Here is a 26354-nt window from a genome sequence, read left to right as displayed (position 1 = left end):
ATTTGTTGCCCTACTCAGTTTCTGCACAACATGGGGATAACTGAAGTGTATATTTGAGTGCCTGGTTATGAACTTCTCTAATCACGTCAGTGCAGGTAAAACAAAAACCACTTCCAGAGTACCAAAGTGTTGACAGCTCACAGCCAAACCATGGAGCCTGAGATGGTGATACAAGATCAGAAGGAGGGTTGAAAAAATGTCCCTAGCTATTCAAAGAAAGAAGGATGAAGCTGATTTCCAGTGAGATATTTGGCTCATCTAAAATCTAAAAACTCGATATCCATTTTCATTAGGAAGGAAACTCAGGAGTTTTTCATTAGTTCAAAAGATTTATGAGAGCTGGTCTAATGACAGACGGTATGAAAAAACAAGTGCACGTCTGCTTCAGTTAACAAGGAGAACAGAGTAAGTTAGATGCTGCCCATCGGCTCCTCTGAAGATGAGGAAAAGGCAATGTTCCCCCTGTTTACATATGCAAATCAAGGAGTTTCCATAGTTCCTGGTCAGGGTGATGATCAATTTGTATTTGTCTTGATCTGTTATTGAAGTAAATGGCAAACTGTTCAATCATCCAGAATATCTTCATCCAGATTGATGTCGGTTGTGTCAATATCTTCTAATTCCAAATTATCCAAATCAACTTCTAGTTCTAGTAAGTTCTGCAAGGAAAGGGAGATGGCAAACGTTACACAGTGCTGTGCTAAGTTACCTGGTTCACAGTCCAAACCCAGAACCTAGTTCCCTTGATACTGACAAGAGCATCGTCCTACTTGAAGCCTCTTTGAAATATGATACCAAAGACATCTAAAAGCCTGCCCTCCTGATTGAGGGTGGAGGATGTCTGACCCACCTTTTCTTCTTTCTGGGTAGGTTGGGAGGCCATGATAACTGGGCTAGAAGCAGGTTTCCCATCAGGTTCCTGAAAACTCAATAAGAGGTAAATATGAAGCCAAAGGAACTTGCCAAGAGATTTCAATCAACAATGTCAATCATGCTGTCACACATTCTTCACGAACCTGCTGAGCTGTGGCTCTCGAGGGCTGAAAACCTTTTGCCTCTTCCATGACATTTCTCTCTTCATTTGGCTATCAAAATAAAACAATGATAAAATAATACTCTGAACACTTGGCCCAAATCCCAACATTTAGCTCTTAAACCATTTGGAGTTAGGCTCATGGATGTTTCCTCCCTGCAGTCACACTAAATGAAGCTGGCGCTGCCACTCACCGTGACAAGAGGGTACTGCTTGGCTGGCCACAGATCCACATGTGTCTCCTTGACCCACTCTTCAACAACAAACGCTTCTTTTAATCCAGGGAAAAGGTTTTCATACTCTGTGGGGTCAGCAAGGGACTCTGCTGCTTTCTGGTTGACTTTTGAGAGGTTCTCCCTCCACAGCTTCACCACCCTAATATTAGAGACATCAGAGAACCAAACAGATGGAGCAATTGGGCCCTGTTTTCAGCTGAAACATTTCTCCCTAAACTAAGTGCATACCTTGAGACCTGGCTGGGTAAGTAAGTGCGGGCCAGGAAGGCAGCTTCTGGGAGTCTTCCTGTTCTGATCAAGAGCTCTAGGCAAGCATCAAGCCTACAGAGGAAAGCAGAGGTATTGTTAGGGACACACACATAGAGCTTAAAGTGTGAACCTGTTGCAGAAGAAGAATGCCCCCACCCCTTACACATTCACTTCTGTTGCCAGCCTTTTAATTGTCTTATGTTGAACAAAACCAGGGGTGTGAGGGATAAGACAGCGTTCATGGCAGCACTTAGCTTATTTAGTCTGAATAACTAAGAATATAATGGGACTTTTCAAGGAGGGTTATGGCAAGCTTGGTATGCACTCTTGAGTTTTATACCTGAGAGTGTAGCATGCCATAGTATAGCGGTAATACAGTTCAGAGAAAAATGATAACTGAGTCCAGGATTTTTAAGAATTGGCATGTACAGCAAGGGTAATAATACTTCCTTCCCAAAAGGCAGACTGATGGTCACATGACTTGGCTTGCATTAACTCTGCTAGACCTAGAAATTCATGACATTTCCAAAGTGGAGCTCAAGCAGCAAATAGCATTTTCATCTCTCATCCTTGCACAAAACAAACCCAAAAGGGTACAGTGTAGATAGTCCTCTGCCATTAGTCCTCTTGGAAGAGAACAGCTGTCTCCTGCTACCATTCGAAAAAATGGTCTAGGGGTAACTGGTAGACTCTAACCCTGAACAGCCCATGCAACTACGGTAGGTAACACTATTCTCTGGCTGCCCCCACTATTCAACAACACTCAGCTGTCCATCAGCTCCTTGCCAGGATTTGTGTTTCATATTCCTCTCAAACACTGCTATCCTCCCAGTCAGCGTAGAAGTAACTGCCCACAACTCCTTAAAGTCTTTTAGACCTTGAGCTAATACTTACTTGCCCTGTAAAAAGTAGCTCATGAATGCCACGTTGTTTTTGCCATCTCTCTCCGCGCCTTCTGCTAACTTGTTCACCATATTGGCATTTCCAGAGGCAGTGGCCAAGAGCAGCAGACCCCCATAATCCTGGGCATGGTGCAGACACTCCTGGGCTAGGCTGAACTGACATTTGCTAATGGCGAGTTCAGCAAGTTGTTTCCACTTCTGCTCCGACTATAAGAGATTAAGATAAAACATCTTTGGAAATAAACATTTAAACTATCAGAATTATTCTGTTAATTTGAACATTGCTGTGATGACATTTGAAGACAGACACACATTATATAATTTTTGAGTTACGTTTGGTAAATGGGCCCTGTCAGTCAATGAAAGGCATGATAAAAATGTGTAATGAGGGGGCTGGAGAGATAGCTCAGAGATTAAGAGCATTGCCTGCTCTTCCAAAGGTCCTGAGTTCGATTCCCAGCAACCACATGGTGGCTCACAACCATCTCTAATGGGGTCTGGTGCCCTCTTCTGGCGTGCAGGCATACACACAGACAGAATATTGTATACATAATAAATAAATACATAAATAAATATAAAAAAAGAAAGTTTAAAAAAAATGTAATGAAAGAAAAATCACATGAACAAAATTCAAATGGTACATGGATAATTAACTCATTTTTATGTTTAATTACATAGATAAACAATCTAAGCCATATAAATGGAATTTGAACATTAGACTGCAATTATTTTAACAAATCAGTAACACTCTTTGAGGAAGAGTAGAAAATTATGTCCTTAAATATTGAGTAATGAATATGGTCATTTGTAGCTTCCAAGAAATCAAATAAAATACACATTTAAATGCTCTTGATAGCTACAATTTTTTGTACAATATTAAATTAATTTACTTGTAAATGCTGTACTTAACCCATAATTGCTAGTACATAGTATATACAGAGATCTACAGAATGTCAGAATTCTTTAAAATCCATGCCTCTCACAAGTTTGTAATACAGCAAATTGTTGACATGTTTATATTTTGAGAGCCAGGCTAGACAGGAAAAAACTTCTCAAACAGATTACACAACTAACAGTATGTTAAGTTTAACCCATTTAATTTATGCAAAGGCTTTGTATCAAAGCATTTTTGAAAAAGATCAAAAAGACAACAGCTTCACCAAAATGAGTCACTAATTCCTTGAAGAACATTAGTTAGAAAATGTTTCAGCAAAAGCACATAAGTACCTACTAACCCTCCTGGAATAGGAAAGTCATGGGTTAGAACATACCTCTGCTTCCACTGCTAGCTGGTAAGCTATTTTCAGCTCTCCAAGTTGAAGAGCAAGCTCAAAACGATGTTCAGGATCTGTGGATACTGTAAGTGCTTGCTGCTTGAAGCCCTACACATTATTAAAAAGAAAATGTGTGACTTACAAAGAATGTGCACATAGAGTATACAGACTACAAACTATTTCTCAAAAGACCTTACTGACAGGAAACCATAGCCCACAGTGAATGGAATTTAACCCCAAGTTATTTGACATCCATTAGCAGTCAAGAAGATACTACCAGCAGTGCAAATCAGGAGCCATTTTTGGCATATGAAATTTTACACATTCCTATTTCTTGTGCTTTTATTTCTAAAATGAAAACTTTATATTTACATCCTTAAGGTCATCCTGTGACAAGGATGCTATAGGAATAAATACTCCACTTAAAACGTTTCTGGGAGAGCTGGGTGTGGGTCAGAACTAAAGAACTGATGTTTTTCATACATTTTAATAAGTCCTACTTAAATACAATTTAAATAAAATTTTAGTGACTGCATCAGGGGCTCAAGGGGCACATGGTTCAGGTAAATGCAGCTGCTGGTAACTTCAAAAGTGGGCCTTAGAGGTCATCTAGTTCAGGTTTCATTTTATAAAGGTTAACGACATAAACAGGAAGAGAAAGGCAGGTGAAAAGCAAAATCTTTCAATTTTCTATCATCTGAAGGTCATCTAGCAGTTGGGGTCCAGGTAGTGATGAGCTGTCATAGTTATGCTTTATTTGGGCTCAGATTCAGCCTATCAAGTGTCCAAAGGAAGGAAGCCAAAGGTCTCCTTCTCATGCTCTATTAAGCCATCAGGACAGGATTTTACAACAAATGTAATTACAAAGTTAACTTCTATAAGACAACCACCGAGGGGCAAGTTTTTAGCTCTGGGAATGTAGCAGTGTCAGAGGAAATAGGATGCTTTACTTCTCAGCATACTGGAGGAAAAAGCCTAGTATGGAATGGTCAGGACAGAAGCCAGACAACTTTCAGAGTTCAATCTGGACACATCAGGATGGCTTTATGTTGCTGGATATGTAGTACCACTCCACTTCCCCCAGCTACCCGCTGGTGCAGTGTAAATACTGGTTCAAAATAATCCCAAGTTACCGCTTTTCTTCACTAGCACTGACACAAGAGAACACCCCAGAGCAAAGGCGGAAGTTTGGAACTGGTCAGGTAGGGACAGAGCAGAACAGAGGTGACATGTGCTTGCTTTTGTATTTCTAATATCCACTAAGATGAAACTAAAGGTATTTTTTGTTTGGGGGGGCATAAATTCCTAATAATAGGTAGAGGAACTATGACTGTGAAGTGAAATTAAAATATAATAAAAAATCATTATTAATGTATTAATAGGGTTAGTAATAACTTGATAACATTAACAATAAAATGAAATTAAAATATGAATTTTAAAGAGAACTTTAAGATTTATTTTTATTTTATGTGTATGAATGTTGGCCTACATGTATGTAAGCACACTATGTTGTTCTGCAGAAGTCAGCAAAGGGCCTTGGATTCCCCTGGTACTGAAATTATTGACAGTTGTAAGCTGCTAAGTATTTTCTGGGAACCAACCAAACCTAGGTCCTCTGCAGGAACAGCAAATACTCTTAACCACTGAGCCATCTCTCTAGCTACATAACTGTATCTCTAGCCCCCTAACCAAATGTTGAAGGGTTGAAAGCTGGTAGAAGAGTAAAGAGTCAGGACAGGAGAGCACAACCTGGTGCACAGCTTAGAACCCCAAGGCAGCTAATAAAGAACTATACTAGGATAGAACTGCCTGAGGCAGGCGGACAGTACAGAGCCAATACAGTCCCTCCAATCCCTGACACAGGTCTGTTCTTTGAGGGTCTCCAGTCTAGGGGATACACAACACCTGGAAAAGGGAGTGTTGAGTATCGAGAAAACAATGTTAAGAATGCAGAGAAACTAAAGAAAATCCTAAATGTCCAGCCTCTGAGCTGGCTTCTACTCAGTCCACAGAACAATGGCGAATGGAGTTTCTCTATCATATCTAACTAGTTCAAAGGGAAGCTGCATTAAACTACTCCATTAGAGCTGTGGATGGGCTGAAATGCTACCTAAGAAGGTTTTAAAGTCACTAGATTCACTAGGTGACTGTCTGGACTACACCCCTTCCTGTGATGTCCACACCCAAGAATCCCTACTCACACAAAATGCGTAAAGTTGAAAAATAAAGTCAGTTTATCACTCTATCCTTAGGCAATGAAAACAGAGTAAATGCCTCTGGAGGACAGGAAAGAACATCTGATTTATACCTTGTAAAACCTACTCTATATGCTGTGAATATGTAACTGAAGAAAAAAATGTTATATTAGGCAAAAGGCACATTAATAATGATTTGTTATGGGCACTTAACACTTTTTTTAAAAAAAAAAAAGTTAAAGCAGGATGCAGTATTTTTTGTTTTTGTTTTGGCAGACAGAGTTTCTGTAGTCCTGGCTAGCCTAGAACTCAAAAATATCCCTACTTCTGCCTCCCTCGTACTAGAATTAAAATTGTGCACTCCCATGCCTACCTAGAAATAAAAATAACAAGAACTTAAAAGGGGGTGTGATAAGACGATCAGCACCAACACTGACAGGCACCGAGGGTGCTGAGCTTTAAGATGAGTACAAGCCCAATGTGCCGCACGCTGCCACAGCAACTCAACTGAGAAACCTGACTTGGTGAGACAATCAGTGGTCAGTAAGAAATAGGAGACAACATTCTACAATCCATATCAACATTCTGTCAAATGCTCATTTTAAAAATAAGGAAGAGAAAAAAAATTAAAAGGAAGGTAGGCAAAACCTCTCACCTGTTTTTCCAAAAAGTGTGCAACTCTGGTCCTCTGTTCTTTGGGAATGGTAGGGAGGACTTTATCAGCCATGCTGAAATCTCTCCGCATGACAGCAGTCTGGTATTCCAGGACTGAAACCAGCAGGGAGTAGCTAACAATGTTCAATTCCTTATCCCCCAGATAAAGCCTATTGTCTTTAGGAATATAGCCCAGAAGGTACATTGTCCTGTAACAGACAGAGAAATAAAACTGAAGCCCTATTCTACGATTACAGTATTACACACACATACACTCCTCGCTTGCTCAAAATCTTTACATTTGACGGATGTGGTTTTGGTTACCATCAGAAAGTTTACTAAAACTAGAGTGGGGAAATTATCCTATCACTGTTCCAAGTCAACACTACCTTTGGTTCACAAAGAACTTTTAAATTTAGGCTGCTTAAGAGAAAAAAGCAAAATGATATTCAGTACCTGTCCAAGTGGGCGATGGTGACTATTTCTCCTCCCACGTAGTAGTTTAATCTGTTCACAGAACTTGTGTAAATGAAGCAGTCACCCACCCACAGCCCAGTTTTTACAATTTCCTGAATTTCACCAAGAACCTATAGAAAGAAAACAAAGATTATTACTATCGTAGTCAACACCAGACACCTGTGAACAAGCTGGATATGATGAAGGTGGTAAGGGAACATAAGGAATGCAAAGTAAAATTCATTTCGAGAACATTCACCCAGGAATTTCTGTCTTCATTTAAAGACAGTGTTACATGAATATTTATACTGTGAAATCTCATTGTTGATCTAAACTGCTCAACACACATGAAACTGGAATGCTAAGTATCCCAGATTCCTTTAGGACATCTATCCCCACAGTGGGTGGTTTGTTTCTCCCATTTCAGGGCTCATTTGAATTATTCCGGCTCAACAGTCCTAGAACCAAACATCTTCAAGTTTCCTTAGTGAAGGCATCAGAGTATGCCTGCAGAGTTCCTAAAAGTCAGAGCACACATTTATTTCATACTTATTTTCAACTTGTTTGTGCCAAGATTTTAAAAACTTATCAAAGTTATCAAAACTTTCACTCTCCCCAAACCTAATTTACACAGAAATGTTAAAATCAGCATAATCTGTTTTAAGAATACAAAATATTAAAAACAAAGCCTAAATTGAGCTGAGACACTTACCTCAAAGGCATCTTCAATGCCATCTTCAGTAACCCCCTCATGTGTTTCCTGTGCAGCCAAGACTTTTTCTGACAGATATTTAAGAATAAAAAATGACTCCTCAGTGGCAATACAGACCAGCTCTCCAGAATCAGACCAGAATATCTGCAACCCGACAAAGAGAAACACAGATAACTGATCTGCCTTCCTGTGCGGCCACCACAAACTGTACACTCTGTTCACTCCAGGATCAGTCTCACAGGAAGGGTAGCAACTGTGCAGTATACTACATACATCTGGAAGGCGACAGCACAGGACTGTTGTACTTAGCCCAGCAATGGAAAGCCAATGGGAGACAGGAGTGCTGCCATTCAGGAGGGGTGCTCTGCTCCCAATTCTCTAAACCAGTGATTCTTACTCCTTATTTCTCTCTCTCCATGCACATATGTGCACTTATACGTAAAGAAAAAACACCACCACAAGCCAATACCCTCTGTGGGTCATGGCCCTATTCTAGCAGACAGATTCAGGACCACAGGGAGTCAAGATGCTCCCTAATGGCAATGTCTTAACAGTGAAAGCTGTCAACCAACTGGCATCTCTAAGGTTGTTATTGGAGAAGGGCTCCTGACCATCAGCACATGAAGCATGGAAAGGCTTTTCCACATTAAAAATTCCCTAATTTCTTTTCTTCAACATGCGTATTCACTTTGTTAAGGTCATTTAAAATTTGACTGGCATTTGGAATTTGTATAACATTCTATGTTTTTAAAAACAGCCAATGTTTACTATCTGATTCCAATGTAGAACTGATATTGTGAGCACTTCTTAGATAAATGGCAATGGGACCAGGATAGCAGTGTGCAAAGGGCCCTTCTTGACATAAGGGACTCAGACATTTCAAAGAGAAACCTCCCAAAAGCAACCGGAGGGGGCACTCACATGCTTGGGCTGAATTTCAATTCTGCGGATGAGTTCTGTATTGTCCCAGTCATAGAAGGCTAAGCCATTCACAGACCTGACTCCCAGCAAGAAGCCCCCATAGATACCTTTAAAAGGACACAAAGAGATTCCACTCAAATATTCTGAGCCATTACAAAGATTCTCAAAATGTGTTATAAATAAATTGCACTCACTTTCAGCTCCAAAATCGGGCTTAAATGACTTTTTTTCCTTAAAGTTCTTAAAAATCTTTACAACACTGTTGCTTTCTCTTATGGCATACCTAAGGAACAGAGGAAATGACATATTACACACTAAACCATAATTCCATCAAATATTAGAAATATCTTCAAATACTTCTGATTTAATATTAATTATTCAAAAATATAAAATATATCCCCATTTGAAAATTCACTGACCTGTTTTTGTCCTAGGATATAGCAAAAACTTTACAGTGAAACAAATAAGTTTCATGCTATATGTTATGCAAATTACTAAGGTTTACAAACCATTTTAGAAACCAGAAATGACACCAATATCCATCAAAAGGTGAATGCTTAGATTGTGGTACATCCATTCAAAGAAATACTACTTTACACACAAAAGAACTACTTATTGATACAGATGAAAACATGGATGATCTCAAAAGCCAGATCCAAGAATGCATGCCTTTAATGCCCCATTTATATGAAACTCCAAAGACATCTAAAGAAGAAATTCTGACCTATACCATAACAAAAAGCAGATCAGTGTTCGCCTGGGACTGGGGAATGAGTTGTCTAGATGGGAATAATCTGGCTTTGTTGGTGGTTATGAACTGTATACACTATAGACAGGTGACTTCTAAGGTGACTTCTGCTTTCATGAGGGCACTTTATGAATATTCTGAATTCAGACAGAAAGGGTTAAGAATGAACAGTAGGGGACATGCAGAAATTGAGTTTTTAAAAAAGATCCATTAAAGTTCTTGTCCAGGTGACATGGCATAGCACCATCTCTCCCAACTACTTCATAAAGGGCAGCCAGCCCCTTGGGAGGCCAGGCCTGTGATGGCTTCCTAAGGACTTGATGCAGGGCCTACTTTGCCTTAAACCTCAAGCATCAAGTCCTGTCACAGGTTCCCTCAGATATAGGTCTTAGATCCCCAGTTGAATGGATTTATTACATTAGCCTGAGTGAGCCGGCTCAATGGACTCAGACAGGAGAAGGGCAGTTTATACTCTCCAAACGCCTCAAGGAAGCTGTTGTGGGGGAACTATCTTAACATGGAAAAGCACCAACCACACTGGCACCAATACCCTATCTGCAATCAGGCATCATGCAACTAAAACTTACTCTGAAGAATCGTGGGCCCATGCAAACTCCTGGGCAGACCCAAAGCTCTTGTTTCTCAAAGCCATTGCTGTGTAGATGATATACTCCCCATCACCACACACCACAACAAACCTAGAAATGACAGAAGTCACAATGACAATCGCAAGAGGTGTCAGGAAACAGTAATCCACATTTATAAAAGAATAACTCAGTAACAAATGCTTCTTTAGTCAATTATTATAATTTAAAATGTTAGTTACACATTTCTTTGAATATGCTGTATATAATATTCTAAGCAACAAGTCCAAAGCAATTACCAATATAGGGCAAATGACAAAAACATTGTTGCAGTGGCTGCTCTGGTGAATGAGAGCCTGGAGACAGGAGAGCAGGCACAGCTGGAGACAGAGAACTCCAGTCATGCGGTAGTGCTTGCTGAGCACCAAGATGCCCACCACCGTGCTCATGGCATTCACACCACAAGAAGGCACTACCTTACAGCAAGTTTACCTGCATACAGATGTGCATCATTTAGATGAACAAAAAATCTTATTCAACTGATAAATTTATTAAAATAAACAGGATCATTAACATTTAAATAACAAAAATAGAATGTTACATACCCAAACATCTTTCCCCAATAGACAAAATACCTCTTTTCAAATTCCATTTAGAAAATAATGTCTGTTATTAAAGGTCAAAGGTAAAATGAACCTTACAGCAAAAAAAAATGCTTCAAGATATTAATATATATGCTTTAACTTTCATAATTAAAAATGTAGTCATCATTGATTAAACTTTGATACCATACGTTGGTCATTTATGACAGCGGAGATGGCTTAAGACATCCAGATATACTATAAAATGATTTATAAGGCTCTAGAGCAGTGGTCCTCAGTCTTTCTAATGCTGTGACCCTTTCATACAGTTCCTCACGCTGTGGTGACCCCAACCATAAAATTTTTGTTGCTACTTCATAACTGTAATTTTGCTACTGTTATGAATCGTATATACCTCATATGTGATCCCCCCAAAGGGGTCAAGATGCACAGTTGAGAACTGCTGCTCTAGAGATTTGAGTTAAACTTCCTGTTGTAGAAACCTCTCTCACACAGCAGTTATTATTTTATAAATCTTGAAGGAAAACAGAACTGACAATTCAGATTGTGAATAAGAAAAACACGTTTTCTAATCCCAAACTTTCAGAAGACACGCTGTTGCTAGTCTTCCATAAGAGCAGTAAGGAGTACTTAGCACCCACTCGTAGGATAGGACCAGGTCCTTAACCCCAAGAACACAAATCCAGTGTGTTGGGAGCAGTGAGACCCCAGATCCTGAATTTCTTGTTAACAACTTGTTTTCCCCTGATCTGAGTGCCTACAGCTGCTCTGAGCACGAGACCTTCAGGAGTTCCTGATGGCAGGAGAGTGGTTTCTGGTGGGTTTGGCTGGGGCGTGGCTATCTCTATATAATCTGCCCCTGAACACAATAAAGGGGGCATTCTTGGGAAATCAAGGATGACCTGTGTCACTGTCTCTCTGTGTTTTTTTTAAAACATGATTTCTTTCTTTTCAACATTTATTTAACTTTATTTTTATCTGCTTTTAGTATGAAGATGTCAGATTCCCTGGAACTGTTACAGAAAGTTGTCAGCTGTCTGCCTTGTGGGTGCTGGGAATTGAACCTTGGTTTTCTGGGAGAACAGTCAGTGCTCTTAACCACTGAGCCATCTCTCCAGCCCACTTTATTAACACCATGTAGACTTAAATACATTGCAGTTAATGGTCAACAGGTGATCCTCTGATCCTCTAACTAGGCATAGCTTCTAGAAACTTCAATTAGAAGGTTCTAGCAGGGTAGAGCAGTTCAAGGCCAGGACTCATCAGTCCCAAAATCCAGCTGAAGGCCAGGTCTCATTAGTCCCAATTCTTGGGGAATTCAAGGATGACCCGTGTCGCTGTCTGTCTGTCTGTGTCTGTCTGTGTTTTTTAACCTCCAGCCCCTTGCCCGAAGCTCAGTAACTGGGTAATAGCGCACAGAGCACAGACACGGGTGCACGGCACCAGTGCATCTGAAGTACAAGGAAACAATACCATGCACTGCAACTGTGCCACTCTGCATGTCAACTCCATCAACTGACCAGGGTGCCTGCAACTGTGGAACCGTGGAGCAGGGTCCAGCATGGGGATGGATTAAGGACATGCGGCACAGATGCGAAGTTGCTCTGACGGGGATGTTAGTGACAGCTTACCTCCCGTTAGGATTGTGCTGAATAGTCTGTGGATATATTTCACAACTGCCCATATCCTTTACTGCCAGCGGCAATCTTTCTCCATCTTTAATTTCAGCATCACCCATTGCTTTTAGGTTGGCCTGCTGAACTTCTGAATGCTTGGCCCAGATTATCTTTCCATTGGCATCCATGGACATGGCAGGTTCCTCCCGACCAAGCTGGAACAATGACAGATAGCTCTTAGTGACTAAAACAAAGTCAAAAGCCACACAACAGTCGTTTCCCCCTCATGGAGTCTTATTTCCTTCCTTCCAGGTTAAACTGTCATTGCCTAATCTCTCCTAGTTAACGACAGAAATGATAATTTACCACAACTGATGACTTGGAAGATGGCCTTACAACAGTGGCTCTGCCTATGTCTACACATTTAAAGAAAGTATAATTACCTTAACAATGATGCTCCCTTCATCATAGCCCAGAGCGACATTGTTGGACCCTCGCAGACTGGCCACACACCACACCCTCTCCATTCCATAATTCAGTGTGCTCTCAAGCCGGTAGGTGCTAGAATGCCAGATTCTCACCGTTCCTAAAAAGCAACATGAACATTCCCTTTGGATATGAACAATGTGAGCTTTCCTTTTGGATATGAACATCCAAGATAAACTGTTTGTGGTGAATGAGCTGCATGAAAGTCTATTTCAATAAAAGTAATTTCTAGTAATTTTATGGCATTTAGATCTATATTATCTGAGTTTACAAAGCAACAAAAATGAAATAGCAAAATATTTACAACTAGGAAACTAGAACTAGGCAATTAAATTTAAGTGTAAAAGCATGTATCACGTGTTTGCTGGTGTGACTTTTTCTCCCTCTTGCTATATTTCTGAGTAGCATGTTCTCATCTTTTAATCTACCCAAACCATGTATTTGCAAGGTGGCAGAGCCTAAATTTGAACTCAGGTCTGTCAGACTCCAGAGCACAGGCTTTTTCAGTTTCTCTCTAGGATATCTGATGTCCTTTTATTTAAGTGATAGTGTAAAAGACACTAGAATGGTGGTGATAAAGCCGCTTTATTCTCCTCATATTCTAAGCCTAGAATCCTAATCCAGATATGGAAACAGCTAGAAATCTCCCACTGAGTGCCGGGCACCACTTGGTTTAAACACGCAGTGAGTCATGTCAAGCACACAAGTAACACTGACTCTGACCTACCGTCTTCTGACCCTGTGATGATGATGGGCAGCTCAGGATGGAAGCTTGCACAGGACACATTCTGGGCATGCCCCTCCAGGGTCTGCACACAAGTTTTATTCTGAAATCAGGACACAGAAAACAGATTCAGTACTGAAAGCAAATAACACATCTCTAATTTTCTCAGTGCACTTTCTCTCCGCCTGATAGTGGTTATGGCAAACTCAACAGACCTAATACAGACATTTTAAAAGCATTATTCTTTTGTTGTATATATGACTATTTTCTTCAATTATGTCATAGGTAAATGTAAATGTGATTATTACACTTAAAGAAAATCCCAAGAGATAGGTTTCGTCTGAATATTATTTTCCTGATAATTACATTACTTTTATCTATGACAGAATCAATTTCTTTATTACACAGACTTCACCTGTGGTCAAAGGAGACCATATTGTTTTAGCCTTTTAATTTTTTTCTAGATTAACACAAATCTAAGAAAGTTTCAAAGTAAAATTGCGGTTTATTTTTTTTTAGGTCTACTTGCTAGTGGAAACTTTTTTCCCAGACAGAGTCTTGCTATTTAGTCCATGCTGGCCTGGCAGCAACCCACCTGCCTCAGTCTCCCAAATACATTGATGGTACCTCTATACTCTGCTGTTGGGAAACTACTTATGATGTGAGAAGTGTGGAGTATGAGCGCACACCTAGGAGCGAGGTTACATCACAACACTCACTGTTGTGCTTGTGTTCTTTCAGATACAGAAGTTTGGGAATGAGGACACTCAGACGTGTGCTTTAATATGACAATGTAAAAGCCCTTTAAACAAACAATAAGCATGCTGGCATTTTGTGCTTAAAATATTAAAATGCATTTGTATTTGTTTTTATAAGGGGGAGAATTCTAGGACCACAATTTAGGTGCAAATACTGGGGCCTTAACTAAGACTCTCTAAAGAGTTCTTCCATCCAAGTCTCAGCGGGGCTATAGGAAGCAGTAAAGATCAAGTCCAGCATACAGCAAGGAAGGGTATAGGAACTGTACCTGATAATCCCATATCTTAACAAGACGGTCATCTGCACCTGAAATGAGGTACGGCTTGTCGCCACCACTGTAGTAATCAATGCAATTCACGCCCTTTTCATGTCCCTCCAGAGTGAAGTTTGGTGATGAAGAGCCTAGCTGCCACACCTTCAGAAAACAGCAACATTTGCCAGTCAGCTCACATAAGACATCAAACACCACAGCCAAGACAGAGAGTGTTAACTTCCAGGGAGCATAATCACCGCTCTCTGTATATGCCAATTCCCAGGCTTCTCCATACAAATTATGGTTCAGCTCGTGTCCAGTTAGTTTTTTGTCAACTTCACACAGCTAGTTATCTGGGAAGAAGGGCTCCAATTGAGAAAATGTCTCCATTAGAATGGCCTTTTCTTGATTAATGATTGATGCGGGAGGGCCCAACACACTAAGGGGGGTGCCACCCCTAGGCAGGTGAGCCTGGATGGCCTGAGAAAGCATGCTGAGCAAGTCATTAACTATGGTATTCCTCCATAGTTCTGCTCCTATTCTGCCTCCAGGTTCCTGCATGAGTCCCTGCTCTGACCTCCCTAGATGATGGACTAAAAGCTGTAAGATAAATAAGCCCTTTCTTCCCCAAGTTGCTTCTGGTCAGTGATTCATCACAGCAACAGAAAGCAAACTAAGAATACTGGTACACAGGCAGAGTGCAAGAATCAGTACGTAACACTTTGAGGATCTCTGCTTAAAGGTAAGTAATGGTTTGACAGGCCATTTAGTGGATTAGTAACAGGTACTAAAATGAAAGAAAACCTGTCAGGCAGAGAGGCACAAGCTTATGTTCCCAGCAACTGGGAAGTTGAGAAAATTGAGAATATGAGGCCAGTATGGGCTACACAGTAAATTTTGGACCACCTTAGGATACACTGGGGACCCTGACTCAAAAATAAATATATAAACCTAATTTAGTGAAGAAGTTAGAACTGATCTGTTTCCCACCTATGTCAAAAGGGTAATTAAACAAAAGGTTACAAGGTTAGGTAAAAACCTGAAGATCTTCAAACACATAATAGCTTATATGAGTTAAATTAATAAAAATATTATATATATGTAAGCAAAAATATGACTTGAATTTTAAGTCAATGTACAGAGAGACAGTATGAACAGAAATCTGACTACACTCACTGCAGCATGCATGTACTCAGTGTCCAGTACAGCCAAGGTACTCTGCTGTTCTCTCAGAATGTCTTCTTGGGGCTGTGAAAGGGGAGACACAGCTCCTGCCCCAAACATCCAGTTTGTCATGGGGATAAAGGATTCCAAATTGCATGAATTATGACTCAATGTGAAGACCGTTAATAGAAGTAAAAGCTAGAGAAACTGGCATACACTCTAGAGCTCAGGTGCTTGACTTGAGTTTCTCAGAATGACTCTCTGTATAAACCCTTAGAGAGCTGCAGAAGAGAAATGCCCAGAGAGAAATAATTCTAAATGGGAGAATGAAAAGATCAGAAGTCCGGAGGAATTGCTGATGGAAGGCAATGTTCTGCGAACAATCACGGCATTTCTAGAGGACAGTGAGTATATAAGCAAGGTTATACTGGTGTCTGTAACAACAGCCACGTTAGCCCTGACAATCCTGTATTTCACTCTTAGGTACCTGTAGTTTACTCTGAAAGTGTGAACTGACAAGACAAACTCGAGAGAGAAAAGAAGCCCGCAGGAAGAACAGACAGACAGGAAGGGGAAATGGCAGCAGACAGAATTTAAATGTGACACAGACAAAGGATGAGGAAGGGGTAACAGTGACTAAAGGACACACAGAAAACGGCGACTTAGAAAATCATGGCAATGCTTCCTATCTTAAGATCCTAGGGTGTACACTCACTTTACACCATGTTGCTTCCACATAGCAAATGTTCCTTCTATAAGAGCACAGGAGAGCACCGAAAGAGTGGACACCTACCTTGATGGTCCTGTCCAGAGACGCACTGGCGAACTGATTGTTATCTTTGGGGTTTATCACAATCTGCATAACGTAATGCGTGTGTCCTTCAAACACTTGTGAACAAGACCATTTTTTATCCCAGTCCCAGAGCTTAATAAGCATGTCGTCTACACCAAAAGAAAGTCAAGTCAGTTTTGCTTTTCATTTCTGTAGTGAGACAGTCTTGGTTTCTTTTAAGGCAACAAACTAGCAGAGTTTACACACTCCATTATCTAAACCATAGAACCAATGCTAGAAAAGATCTCCAAGTACCCATTTACCTCATGGCAAACCTAACTACAGAACAGGGACAAAATGTATATAATTAACTACTAAAAGCAAACAAAAACCATGAGGATGAAAAATCTTTTAATTTAAGAGGAACTGTGATCACTGTGTCTGACTGGACAGCGCTGACTGCTGAAAGAGGCAGCATTTGTCTGATGAGATAGACTGCTTTTATAAAAGTTCTCACTTGTTAATTTAAGAACATTTTAAAGACTACTACCAACTCAGGGCTACCTAGGGTAATCACCCTCCCATAGGGCCACTGCTTTACACTAATACCAGGGAGCTAGGTAATCTGAATATGCAGACAAACCAACCAGTGTCCATGGCAACCTGCTAATAGTTCGCTCATCAGCATACTAACGAGCTTTCTGCTCCCCAGATACTGAGGCATCTAGACCTTTGTATTTTCCCTGACAGGAATTGGAGCAATTGCAATATAATCCTAAATACAGTTAGTTATTTCATTAAAATACACAGATGGGCAGCATCAATGGCATAGTAATGCATTCAAAAGTTTAAAAGACGCTTGGAGTGAGAGCTCCACTGGTAGCAGCAGCTAAAGTCTAGCATGCCTCACTGAAAGGAAATCATTACTCAGTGCACACGACTGAAACAGGTTGTCTCTTACCACTGCTGGTGAGAATGAATGGCTGGGTGGGATGAACAGCAATACAGCGAATGTAATCTGAGTGTGCTTCAAACATATGTACTCTCTCCAAGGTGTTATAATTGAACACTCTAATCTGCATATCATCCTAGGAATAAAGGGTTTAAAATGTCACTACTATGAGGTAAACTGCATAAAAAGCTAAACAGTATTATTATAGGCTCAAGGCAAGGCATAATATCCATCCTTCAAATGCTACATCTAATTAATTATCTAAACAAATCAGGCATTACAATTCTGCAACTGGTATTTATAACCACTGACCAATCAGAGGGTAGGGTTTGATATTCAGAAGTACTTACTGCTCCTGTCACTACCCAGTTCTTCCTTGCGACAAACTTTGCAGCTCGAACAGGAAGATCACATACTTCAAACGTCTTCACCAGTGTCTTGAAATGTTAACAAGAATAAACAGGTCGAGTTACAAGGAAATAACTGAAAGGTCTTATTCTGCTGAACTAAAACATCAGACTATAAAGCATTTCTAGTTTAAAATGTTGTTAAAGAATGTATGATAGCTCAACATTAAAATGTAGGAGAGGGACTAATCACCCTTTCTATAGCAGATTTGAAAATAAAAAACTAAAAGAGAAAGCAGGTCACAGGACGGCATTCTGGACCCTCTGTGCTCTGGCCCTCCTCTCCTTTCAAGTGTTGCCTTTGGCTCTTTGGAAACTTTTACTCCCTTCAGTACCACTGCTCAGGGAGAATCATGTTCACTTTCTATCTTCCCACTATGCTCTCCAAGGGCAGGAGGCATCACCACTGTGCACCCACACCTACAAGAGTGTTGAATTCAGCTGCTGTGCAGTCCACTCAACTATCTGTTCAGTTAGCTTAAGTTTCCTTTAAAAATTGAGCCACAAGGGACTGGAGATATGGCTCAGGGGTTAAGAGCACTGGCTGCTCTTCCAGAAGACCTGGATTCAATTCCCAGCAACCACATGTTAGCTTACAACTGTCTGTAACTCCGGTTCCATGGGACTTGACACTCTCACACGGACATACATGCAGGCAAAACACCAATGCACATAAAAATAAATCTTAAAAGAAAAAAGCCATAAATGGGGTGTAGTGGTGCAGTGGCACACACCTTTAATCCCAGCACCTGGGGGCAGAGGCAGGCAGATCACTAAGTTTTGAAGCATGAGAGCCAGACCTACATAATGAAACTGTTTTCAAAAATAAAATAAAATAAAAAAAACTTTTTGAGCCCATAGAAATGACTCAAACAAGATATAATTCCTTTTTCACATCTTAGCAACATTATTTCTAGAAAAAATACGATAGGAATTTTGTGGTTGTTGTTTGTTTGCTTTAGTAAGTATGAAAACTAAGAAGTTTAGATGTCCCTTGGGTGCTCAAAATGAATCATTTACGTAAGTTACGGGGAAATTCAGGAATCTAGAAAAGTCAGATATGAACAGATTTCTTTGCTTTCCCATTTTAAATGCCAGTTCTTTAAATTTCTGAAAATTAAACTTTTTTTTTTTTTTTTTAAGTTTTTTGAGACAGAGTTTCTCTGTGTAGTCCTGGCTGTCCTGGAACTTGTTCTGTAAACCAGGTTGGCCTTGAACTCAGAGATCCACCTGCCTCTGCCTAGGATTACAGGTATGTGTTGTCCTGACCTGGCAAAGCTATCATTTTTAATACCTCTTTTTGTACCAAGAAAGCAATAATGAAGAGTTTCAGAAACATAACACATCTTACTGGCTCATTAACCAAGACACACTGAAAAAAAAACAGTAGAGTATAGTTTATAAAAACTGCTAAGGCCACGCTGGCTTCCCAGGACAGACTTCAAAGATTCTTAAGACAAAGCCTGAATAAGTTCCACCAAGATACACAGCTGCTACCAGGTAAATATGACATCAACAGGGCAGCTGAATGCAATCTGCAAGATAGCAGAAAAATGCACAAAATCTTTTGAATCATTAACAAATCCAAGGCTGTTTGGAGCAGGGCAAAGAGGCCAGCTGCAGAACAAACCATCATGACTGAGTAACACATGAGGTGCTGCGGTGGACAAATGGCAGGAAAAGTCAACTCACACTCCAGGAGCTAAACCACCTAAAGAGTGGAGAAGGCCACATTCTCCAGCCATGGAAGTGCTCCATCTAAGTCAAGAAAGCAACAGCTCGCACTGAGATGGTTCTTTGGGAGTCAGAAACAACTGCCTGTCATTTTATTCCATGGACTTACAGTTCTGTCATGCAAAGGTCACAACAATTATCATCCATTCAGAGTAATAAATCAAGACTCAGTGTGGTTAAAATTTGCCAGTAAATTAGCAGCAGGTAGGCACCAAATAATAAAACATTGCTGTTGTTTTAAAACACTTACCTACTACCTCAAAAAGGGCACCAAATTTCCTTATTTGAAATGTAAGAGCATTTGGAGTCACCCCTAAAAATGCTGTTGCCACTCTCAACATACATGAATGGCAACTAGTGACAGAGGGCAAAAGAAGCAGAACAAAAGTTGGTGATAATATTATCTACACCAACGTTGCTGTATTTAAATACCACATACAATACACCCAGAAGAGTTTCTCCCATAAGCAATACCCACACAAACCTAACTCCTGTTGAGAAGCAGCACACATACACCTGTTGGACTCTGGCGCTTCTTTATTAGTAGTGGTATTTTATTGCTACTAAAGTCTTACCTGAGTTTCATGATTCCAAACACACACGCTGCCATTGTAAAGACTAGCCAACATCCATGGCTCTGTAGGATGCAAATCCACACTCTTAACTCGATCAGATCTAGCAGTTAGCTTTCTCTTGATGTCAAGTCGAAGAGGCTAAGGAGAAAATTGTTGAGAAAATTAAATTGTTAAATCAAATAAAATATTCTTGAAATGGTGTATCAAGAAGCTTATGAAACAACTGTTTTCACTTTGTTAAATTTTGAATAGTTTCAAGTCTAATTCACCCATGTTAATCACACTTAGAAAAATGAGATTTTTAAAGTTTGTATTTATAGCAGTGGTTTTTAAATTTTACTTATCCAGACCTCCTTCTTTATACACTTAAAATTTATGAGGACTTCAAGTGATAATGTTGATAGGTAACAAAAACAATCACCATCTGCCCTCAAACACATCTAGTTAAGAAGCAGAGTACGGAAATCATTTCTTGGAGAATGGATGTTGATTGATGCTGCCTGAGTGAGAAGGGGGTTCCTTAAAGAACACCTGTATTGTGGGATCTGAAGTCACAAATCCACGGGTCTATCCTATACTCTGAATAGATATCAACTCCTGCCTGGCTTTTTATAACATAATACACTGGTCATTTGAGAAATGATGGTTCACTGAGTTACACAGACCCACAAATATGACATATTTTATTACACTGAATCAAAAGTCACATTTATTAATACTACTACCTACTTTAGCTGATAGGCCTTTGAGTATGAGAAATACACGAAGTTCAGTCTCTAAAATTTTATCATCAGTAACAGTAACAAACATGGTCAGGGACCAGCTAATGTCTTTCAGTTACCAGACTATGTCTAATAAATGTCTGGATATTTAATAAAAAAAATGAGAAAAAAAATATTAAAAAAAAATAAATGTCTGGATAAGCAGCACCATATCAAGTAATGCCTGCAGCCTGAACGTTTATCTGTACTGAAGTGCCTTTTGCACCAGATGTAAGTTGCTTTACCAATATTTTCCACATCCTCATTCTGTCATGCAAATATTTAGAAGATGCCTACTCAGTGCTGAGATTACAGCAGAACAATAGTTACTGTTTTATCAGAGCATGCCTACAAAAAGTCTTACTTTAAAAACAACTGACAATCAAGAATATATCAGGTTGGGTGTAGTGGTGCACTCCTGTAATCTCAGCACTTTAGGCTCTGGAAAAGAGGACTGTGAGTTCAAGGTCAGCTGGGCCACAAGGTAAAAACTCTTGTCTCAAAAGGGGTGTGTCATCAACAGTCTAGCATGTCCCAGCATGGTCACCTTTCATCAGTGCAAATATAAACCTAATGGAAAGGCCAATAGCATCCTACTACTGGTGAAATTTCAGATCTGTGACTTCAGAAAACAGTAAGGGACCTCTAAGGAACTACAGATGATACTTCTAGAACACCTACTTTATAGACAGGTAAATACATGCAAACTAAACTAAATTTAAACATCAACTAAATCACAATTTCATGTCCATGCCATTGCTGTTATATGAGGAACTATTGTGAAGCTGTAGTCATCCTAAGGGATAGTAAATGAGCTCTTTGGAACTAATCAGACGTGGGGTGGGGGATATTTGTAGACAAGCAGTAATGTCTGATCAACAAAGGTTTATTCATGTCTATGAAGGCCTTTTGAACTTATAGGAACACTGAAAAATTAGAACTAATTTGAACAAAACCAAGCCATAAAATAGCAATAGTTTAAAACTGCCCCTTTCCAGTCAGCCTCATTGTCTGAACCATGGAACAGAAAATGATCTGACCAACTATTTTCTGTTTCTCCCAGGGATGCCATTTCAGAAGTAATCCATTAGACAATGATGCCCTGGAGCAGTAGGTTCCACTCTCTCCTGTGGGCTAATTTAAAATGCATTTCCCTTTCAACAAGCCTAAAGCACAACCTGAAAGCTTTCTTGGCAGGATGAGTTACTGGGCTAGCTTCTTTGCACTGTTCCATTCATGAATAGGACAGAAATTTAGGATGACTTTTCAACACATGAGGATCCAACAGAGGTAATATCCTGAAACAAACACCTACCAAGGTCTCTCTTCCCCTCTTTTGGATCTCTGTCAGAAGTAGGTCACTGTCTACTGCTCTTCAGTGCATGCCTCCCTCACCTCCAACAACTGTTTTCAAGAGCCATGTTCTAACTCTTCAGGTCCCTTGAGAACACTTCCACTGTCACTTGTTCCTATCCATCTCAAACTTACTCACGCTACCATCTTTCAATCATATGCCAATTTCAGGAAGGCAGCATCTTCTCAGTGTCATCTGAACCCTTGCCCCACTCACTACTGTCACAAATTTAACTTCTTCCTCTCATCTTAGAGTCAACAGGAAGAATATTTATGCCAGGGGCCATAGTGGGATCTTGCACATAAGCCACCACATCCAAGTATATATATTATAAATATATACTTTATGCTAGCCATGATTTAAAATTGATCAAAGTGCTCAGGGATCTCTGAACAACCCAGTACAGCGCCACATACTCCAATGCGCAGATTCTACTTTAAAATGTCCATCAGCGCCGGCAGGAGCTCCTGTAGTCACACTTCCATCAGTCACAATGTAAAAGCTATTGTAGCAGGTCCTGGGTGGTTAAAGTACTCACAATGTGTCCTCATCCCCAGACGTAGTTTAAATGCCGCTGTCACCAATATGCCCTTTCTGATCAGCCTAGCCAGAAGGACTCCTCCCCATTCACCATGGTACATCTGTGCACACAGCTCTTCTGGCTTATTGAGTGAATATTTCTTAAGCGCAGGATCATTGCTTATAGAGGTCTTTCTCTCCACACTTTACTTATTTGGGAATGGGGAGAGGAACAGGTGGATTAACAAGGCCTAGAGTCTTGCTACATTCAAACCTCAGCTGCAACAGTTAGATAGATGCAGTAGTAAGTTTGACTTTCATAAACAGGGATAATAATATCTACCTCTTGGTGTTTTGAGAAGTAAATTCAGAGTTCAGTTAGAGCAGTGCAAGGCTTACAGTAACCATCTCATAAGCATTACTCATAATTATCTACAGGCTGCTATGAAAATCAGCTGGTAAATGTTTAGCAAAATGCAAGACAGTAAATACTCCCATGGTAAGCGGGCAAACGTATACATTCATATTTTGTGCTTTCGATCCAAGACTTAAAATACAGTCATCCTTTGGTGTCTGCAGATGGTTCCAGTACCCTCCACCAAACCAAAACCCAGGGTTGCTCAAGTCCAGTTATATAAAATGGTGTGGTATATGCTTCTAATCTACCCATTGCTCTCTGCCATCTCTAGATTAGTTAAAACACCAATACAAGGTCAAAGACTTATATTATACTATCACAAAATAAAGGTCAATGCATGTTCACAGTATTTTCCCCCAAATGTCTTCCACTCAAAGCTGGTTCAATCTGTGGGTGTGGAACTCGCATAAAAAATGAAAGCAATATTTGACTATTAAAAAATGTCTCAAGATGATATTAGGCATATCCAAGGGCTTTCTCTAAAATGACCCAGTCAACATGAGCTGTTTAATATAAAATGATTACCATACAAGGTCTGTTGAGGTGGCTTCTCGACTCTGGGGACCCAATAAAGTGTACAAATGAGGATGGTGTGGGAAGAGCTGGAAACACTAAATTTTATGCCAAACTCTTCCTCCAAGAGGTTTCCTGGGAGTCGCCATGCCTTTTTTAAACCATCAGGTAAGGGACTTGGAATTATTTCCCCACAGTCTTCAATTGCCAGAATATTTGCTCATGTGAGCCATAAAAAAATAAAACAGGCAAGAAAATATTTACGAATACAATATTTTTTTCTTACTTTTTTTCCCAGGAAAGATAGCCTCACACGTTTTACATTGTAACAATCCTGAGCAGAGGCATTTCGGGTCACATTTGAGCGTGACGGTGATGATCTTTTTTAAAAGTGCAGAAAATCACGTAAGCTAGTTTTATAAACAATTTCCCAATCTTCCTTTGCCCCTAGAGAACGACAATTGAAATGCCACCTTTGACTCCATACACATTTGACTTTGTTTTCCTCTAAGTTCGCAATGTGGGGTCTGCACACTATCAAAACACCGCGCGCAACCTGGATACTGGATTAGCAGACAGACACCAGCTTAATGACAGAATGAAGTGATTTTTGTTCAAGTTGCCTTTGGGGTCCGTTTTCTGCCCCTGGCATTTACTTGCGCTACTGGACCCATTGCAGAGGGCGGGTGCACAGACAAGCGCCCTGACTGTCAGGAGAGCCAGCAGCCGCTCACTCGCAGGCACCCAAACCACCCCAGCCTCCAGGACAGGCCTTCTGCCTAGCAGGGTTCCAACAGGACTGGAGGACCCCGCCAGGCCGCATCAGGGGCGCAGACCGCGTCTCACCACGGTCCCCAGCCCGGGAGCCCCCGGAACCCGCCGCAGCCGGTGAGCTTCGCTCTCTGTCCCGCGGGGCCCGACCTACCATGGCTCCGACTGTCCGAGCCCGAGCCTCTCACAGGCTCCCGGCTTCACTGATCCTGGGGAACCCACCGACCCGTGGACCGGCCGACCCACTGACGTGGAACTTCCGGGAAGCGGTTCTCGCGATACTCCGAACCAGGCTGTGCGCCGGCGCAAATTTCCCGAAAGGCGGTCTGTGCCAGGCCCCGCCCCAGTTTCCTAGGTAACGCGGCCTTCGGCGCCTCCGACTGCTGAGCTGGCTCCTGTGTGGCGCTGCGGCCTCGGGAGGGCGGTGGCTGTCCGCGGCGGTGACCGCTCACCTAAGGTCTTGTTCAGAAAGACGAGAAGATGGAGCGCTGTGCTGGATTCCTGCGAATGCCAGCGGCAGCGGAGGAGCCCGGAAGCTCTGTTCGACCAGCTCTGGCCTCGGGCAGAGCAAACAAGGCTCTAAAACTTTGTTAGACTCCAGAACGAAGCCCAGAACTGTTGGGATCTTGGGTGACAACCACCGAGGCCGAGAAGATGTAGGCGGGACTCCAGCCTCTGAAGTCCCAGGCGGCCCTGGGACCTTGGTTCCCGAACCTCCTGGACTCAGCCGCCTCTGCCCTGAGTTTGGTGGGCTGTGTACCTTCATCTGACCGTAGCTTAGATGCTTTCCTTTCAGATCTTCACATCAAACTTGAGTCGTCTCCATTTTATCGAGTAGGAAACTAAGGCTCAAGGAAGTTGGGTGTACTGGCCAGGATGGTCTAGTAAGTAGTGTTACTAGGATCTGGGCTCAAAGGGATATGCCCGAGAGACCGCTGTACTCTATCTACTATGCCACGGTAGCTCTTTAATAAGGTAGCTGAATTTTAGAAAGTACCATGCCATAGGAGTTGCCAAGAAAAGTGCAGAAAGCATTGTCTACTGATCACACACACACACACACACACACACACACACACCTTTTTTTAGTGATAACACCATGGAACTTGTCCCTGGAGACTTATAAAACTCTGATGTGAGAAAAGTCTAGGTTTTCAGAACGGAAGTGTGTGCACTGAGAGAGGAATCTAAGCTTTCAGCAAGTAGTTCCTGGTTCTTGTGAGATTTATGGGCCTCAATTTTCCAAGAACAAAAGGTCGGATAGTTTCCAAAGATCCATTTTTACTATTCTGTGTTTCAATAAAAACAAATTTTCTTTCAAATTTGGTGAAGTCTTATATAACTGAGACGAATATTCGCATACATTGCATACTGTACAGCAACCAACTGCAAAAATTAGTTTAAAACTTTTTAAATGTGAGCTATACCTAGAGTGGTAGAATAGTGGGGCTTCTATTATTTCTTATTCCTGAACTCTCCTGCATGAAGAGGTGCATTTTGAGTTGATACAGTACCAAGAAATACAAAATAACATAATAGCTCCATTCCCCAGGATCTCAATAATACTTAAATATATATAGTGCCAGGTGCCAAAGATTGATGTAGTTTACCTTGCTGGAGAGTTAAGCCCACAGTGTCATGCTCTCTTTGTATCCTAATATCAAATCCTGCAATAGTGACCTATAATCAGCTCTCAGCCAGGCCATGTTGGCATGCCCATGTGATCACAGCACTTGGGAAACGGAGGAGACGAGTTCAATGCCAGTTTGAGCAAGACTGTCTTCTGTCTTTCTCTCTCTAAACTTGTGTACTGAACTTGCACGGTATGAAATGTTATACTGGGTACTACCTTAAGTTAATGTCTCTAAAACTCTGCTCTTGGGTTTTGTTTGAAAGAAATTTCAAGAACATAGTCAAATTCTAACACATAAACATATATACATGCATACACACACACACACACACACACACGTATTCCTTAAGGGTTCAATTGTGAGCTTGAAACAAAAT

At 40.9% G+C, this 26354-nt stretch overlaps 1 protein-coding gene across 1 annotated transcript; it reads right to left on the bottom strand.

The window, feature by feature from the left end:
• Window positions 1-309: 309 nt before the first annotated feature.
• Window positions 310-24636, bottom strand: Copb2 (COPI coat complex subunit beta 2). Its single transcript, XM_038321755.2, has 22 exons — window positions 24499-24636; window positions 20009-20146; window positions 17643-17729; window positions 17302-17428; window positions 16362-16510; window positions 14420-14566; window positions 13396-13495; window positions 12626-12768; window positions 12198-12397; window positions 9968-10078; window positions 8827-8915; window positions 8633-8739; window positions 7712-7855; window positions 7000-7130; window positions 6545-6752; window positions 3692-3802; window positions 2413-2627; window positions 1498-1590; window positions 1228-1408; window positions 1017-1085; window positions 851-919; window positions 310-659 (listed from the first exon to the last, which is right to left on the bottom strand). The coding sequence occupies exons 1-22, from the start codon at window positions 24499-24501 to the stop codon at window positions 564-566; spliced, it is 2718 nt and encodes a 905-aa protein (XP_038177683.1). The 5' UTR covers window positions 24502-24636; the 3' UTR covers window positions 310-563.
• Between the last annotated feature and the right edge of the window lie 1718 nt (window positions 24637-26354).

This window comes from Arvicola amphibius, chromosome 3 (assembly GCF_903992535.2).
Source record: "Arvicola amphibius chromosome 3, mArvAmp1.2, whole genome shotgun sequence".
Classification (NCBI taxonomy): Eukaryota; Metazoa; Chordata; class Mammalia; order Rodentia; family Cricetidae; genus Arvicola; species Arvicola amphibius.
This window is presented reverse-complemented; position numbering and strand designations above follow the sequence as displayed.

Bases quoted from the DNA above. Each gene is read 5' to 3' on its own strand.
- Copb2 (XM_038321755.2), bottom strand. The intron at 2,628-3,691 runs GTATGTTCTAAC...AATCTCTTATAG, and splicing joins AGCTAGCAGTGGAAGCAGAG to TCGGAGCAGAAGTGGAAACA. The intron at 920-1,016 runs GTTCGTGAAGAA...TTGAGTTTTCAG, and splicing joins CGAGAGCCACAGCTCAGCAG to GAACCTGATGGGAAACCTGC.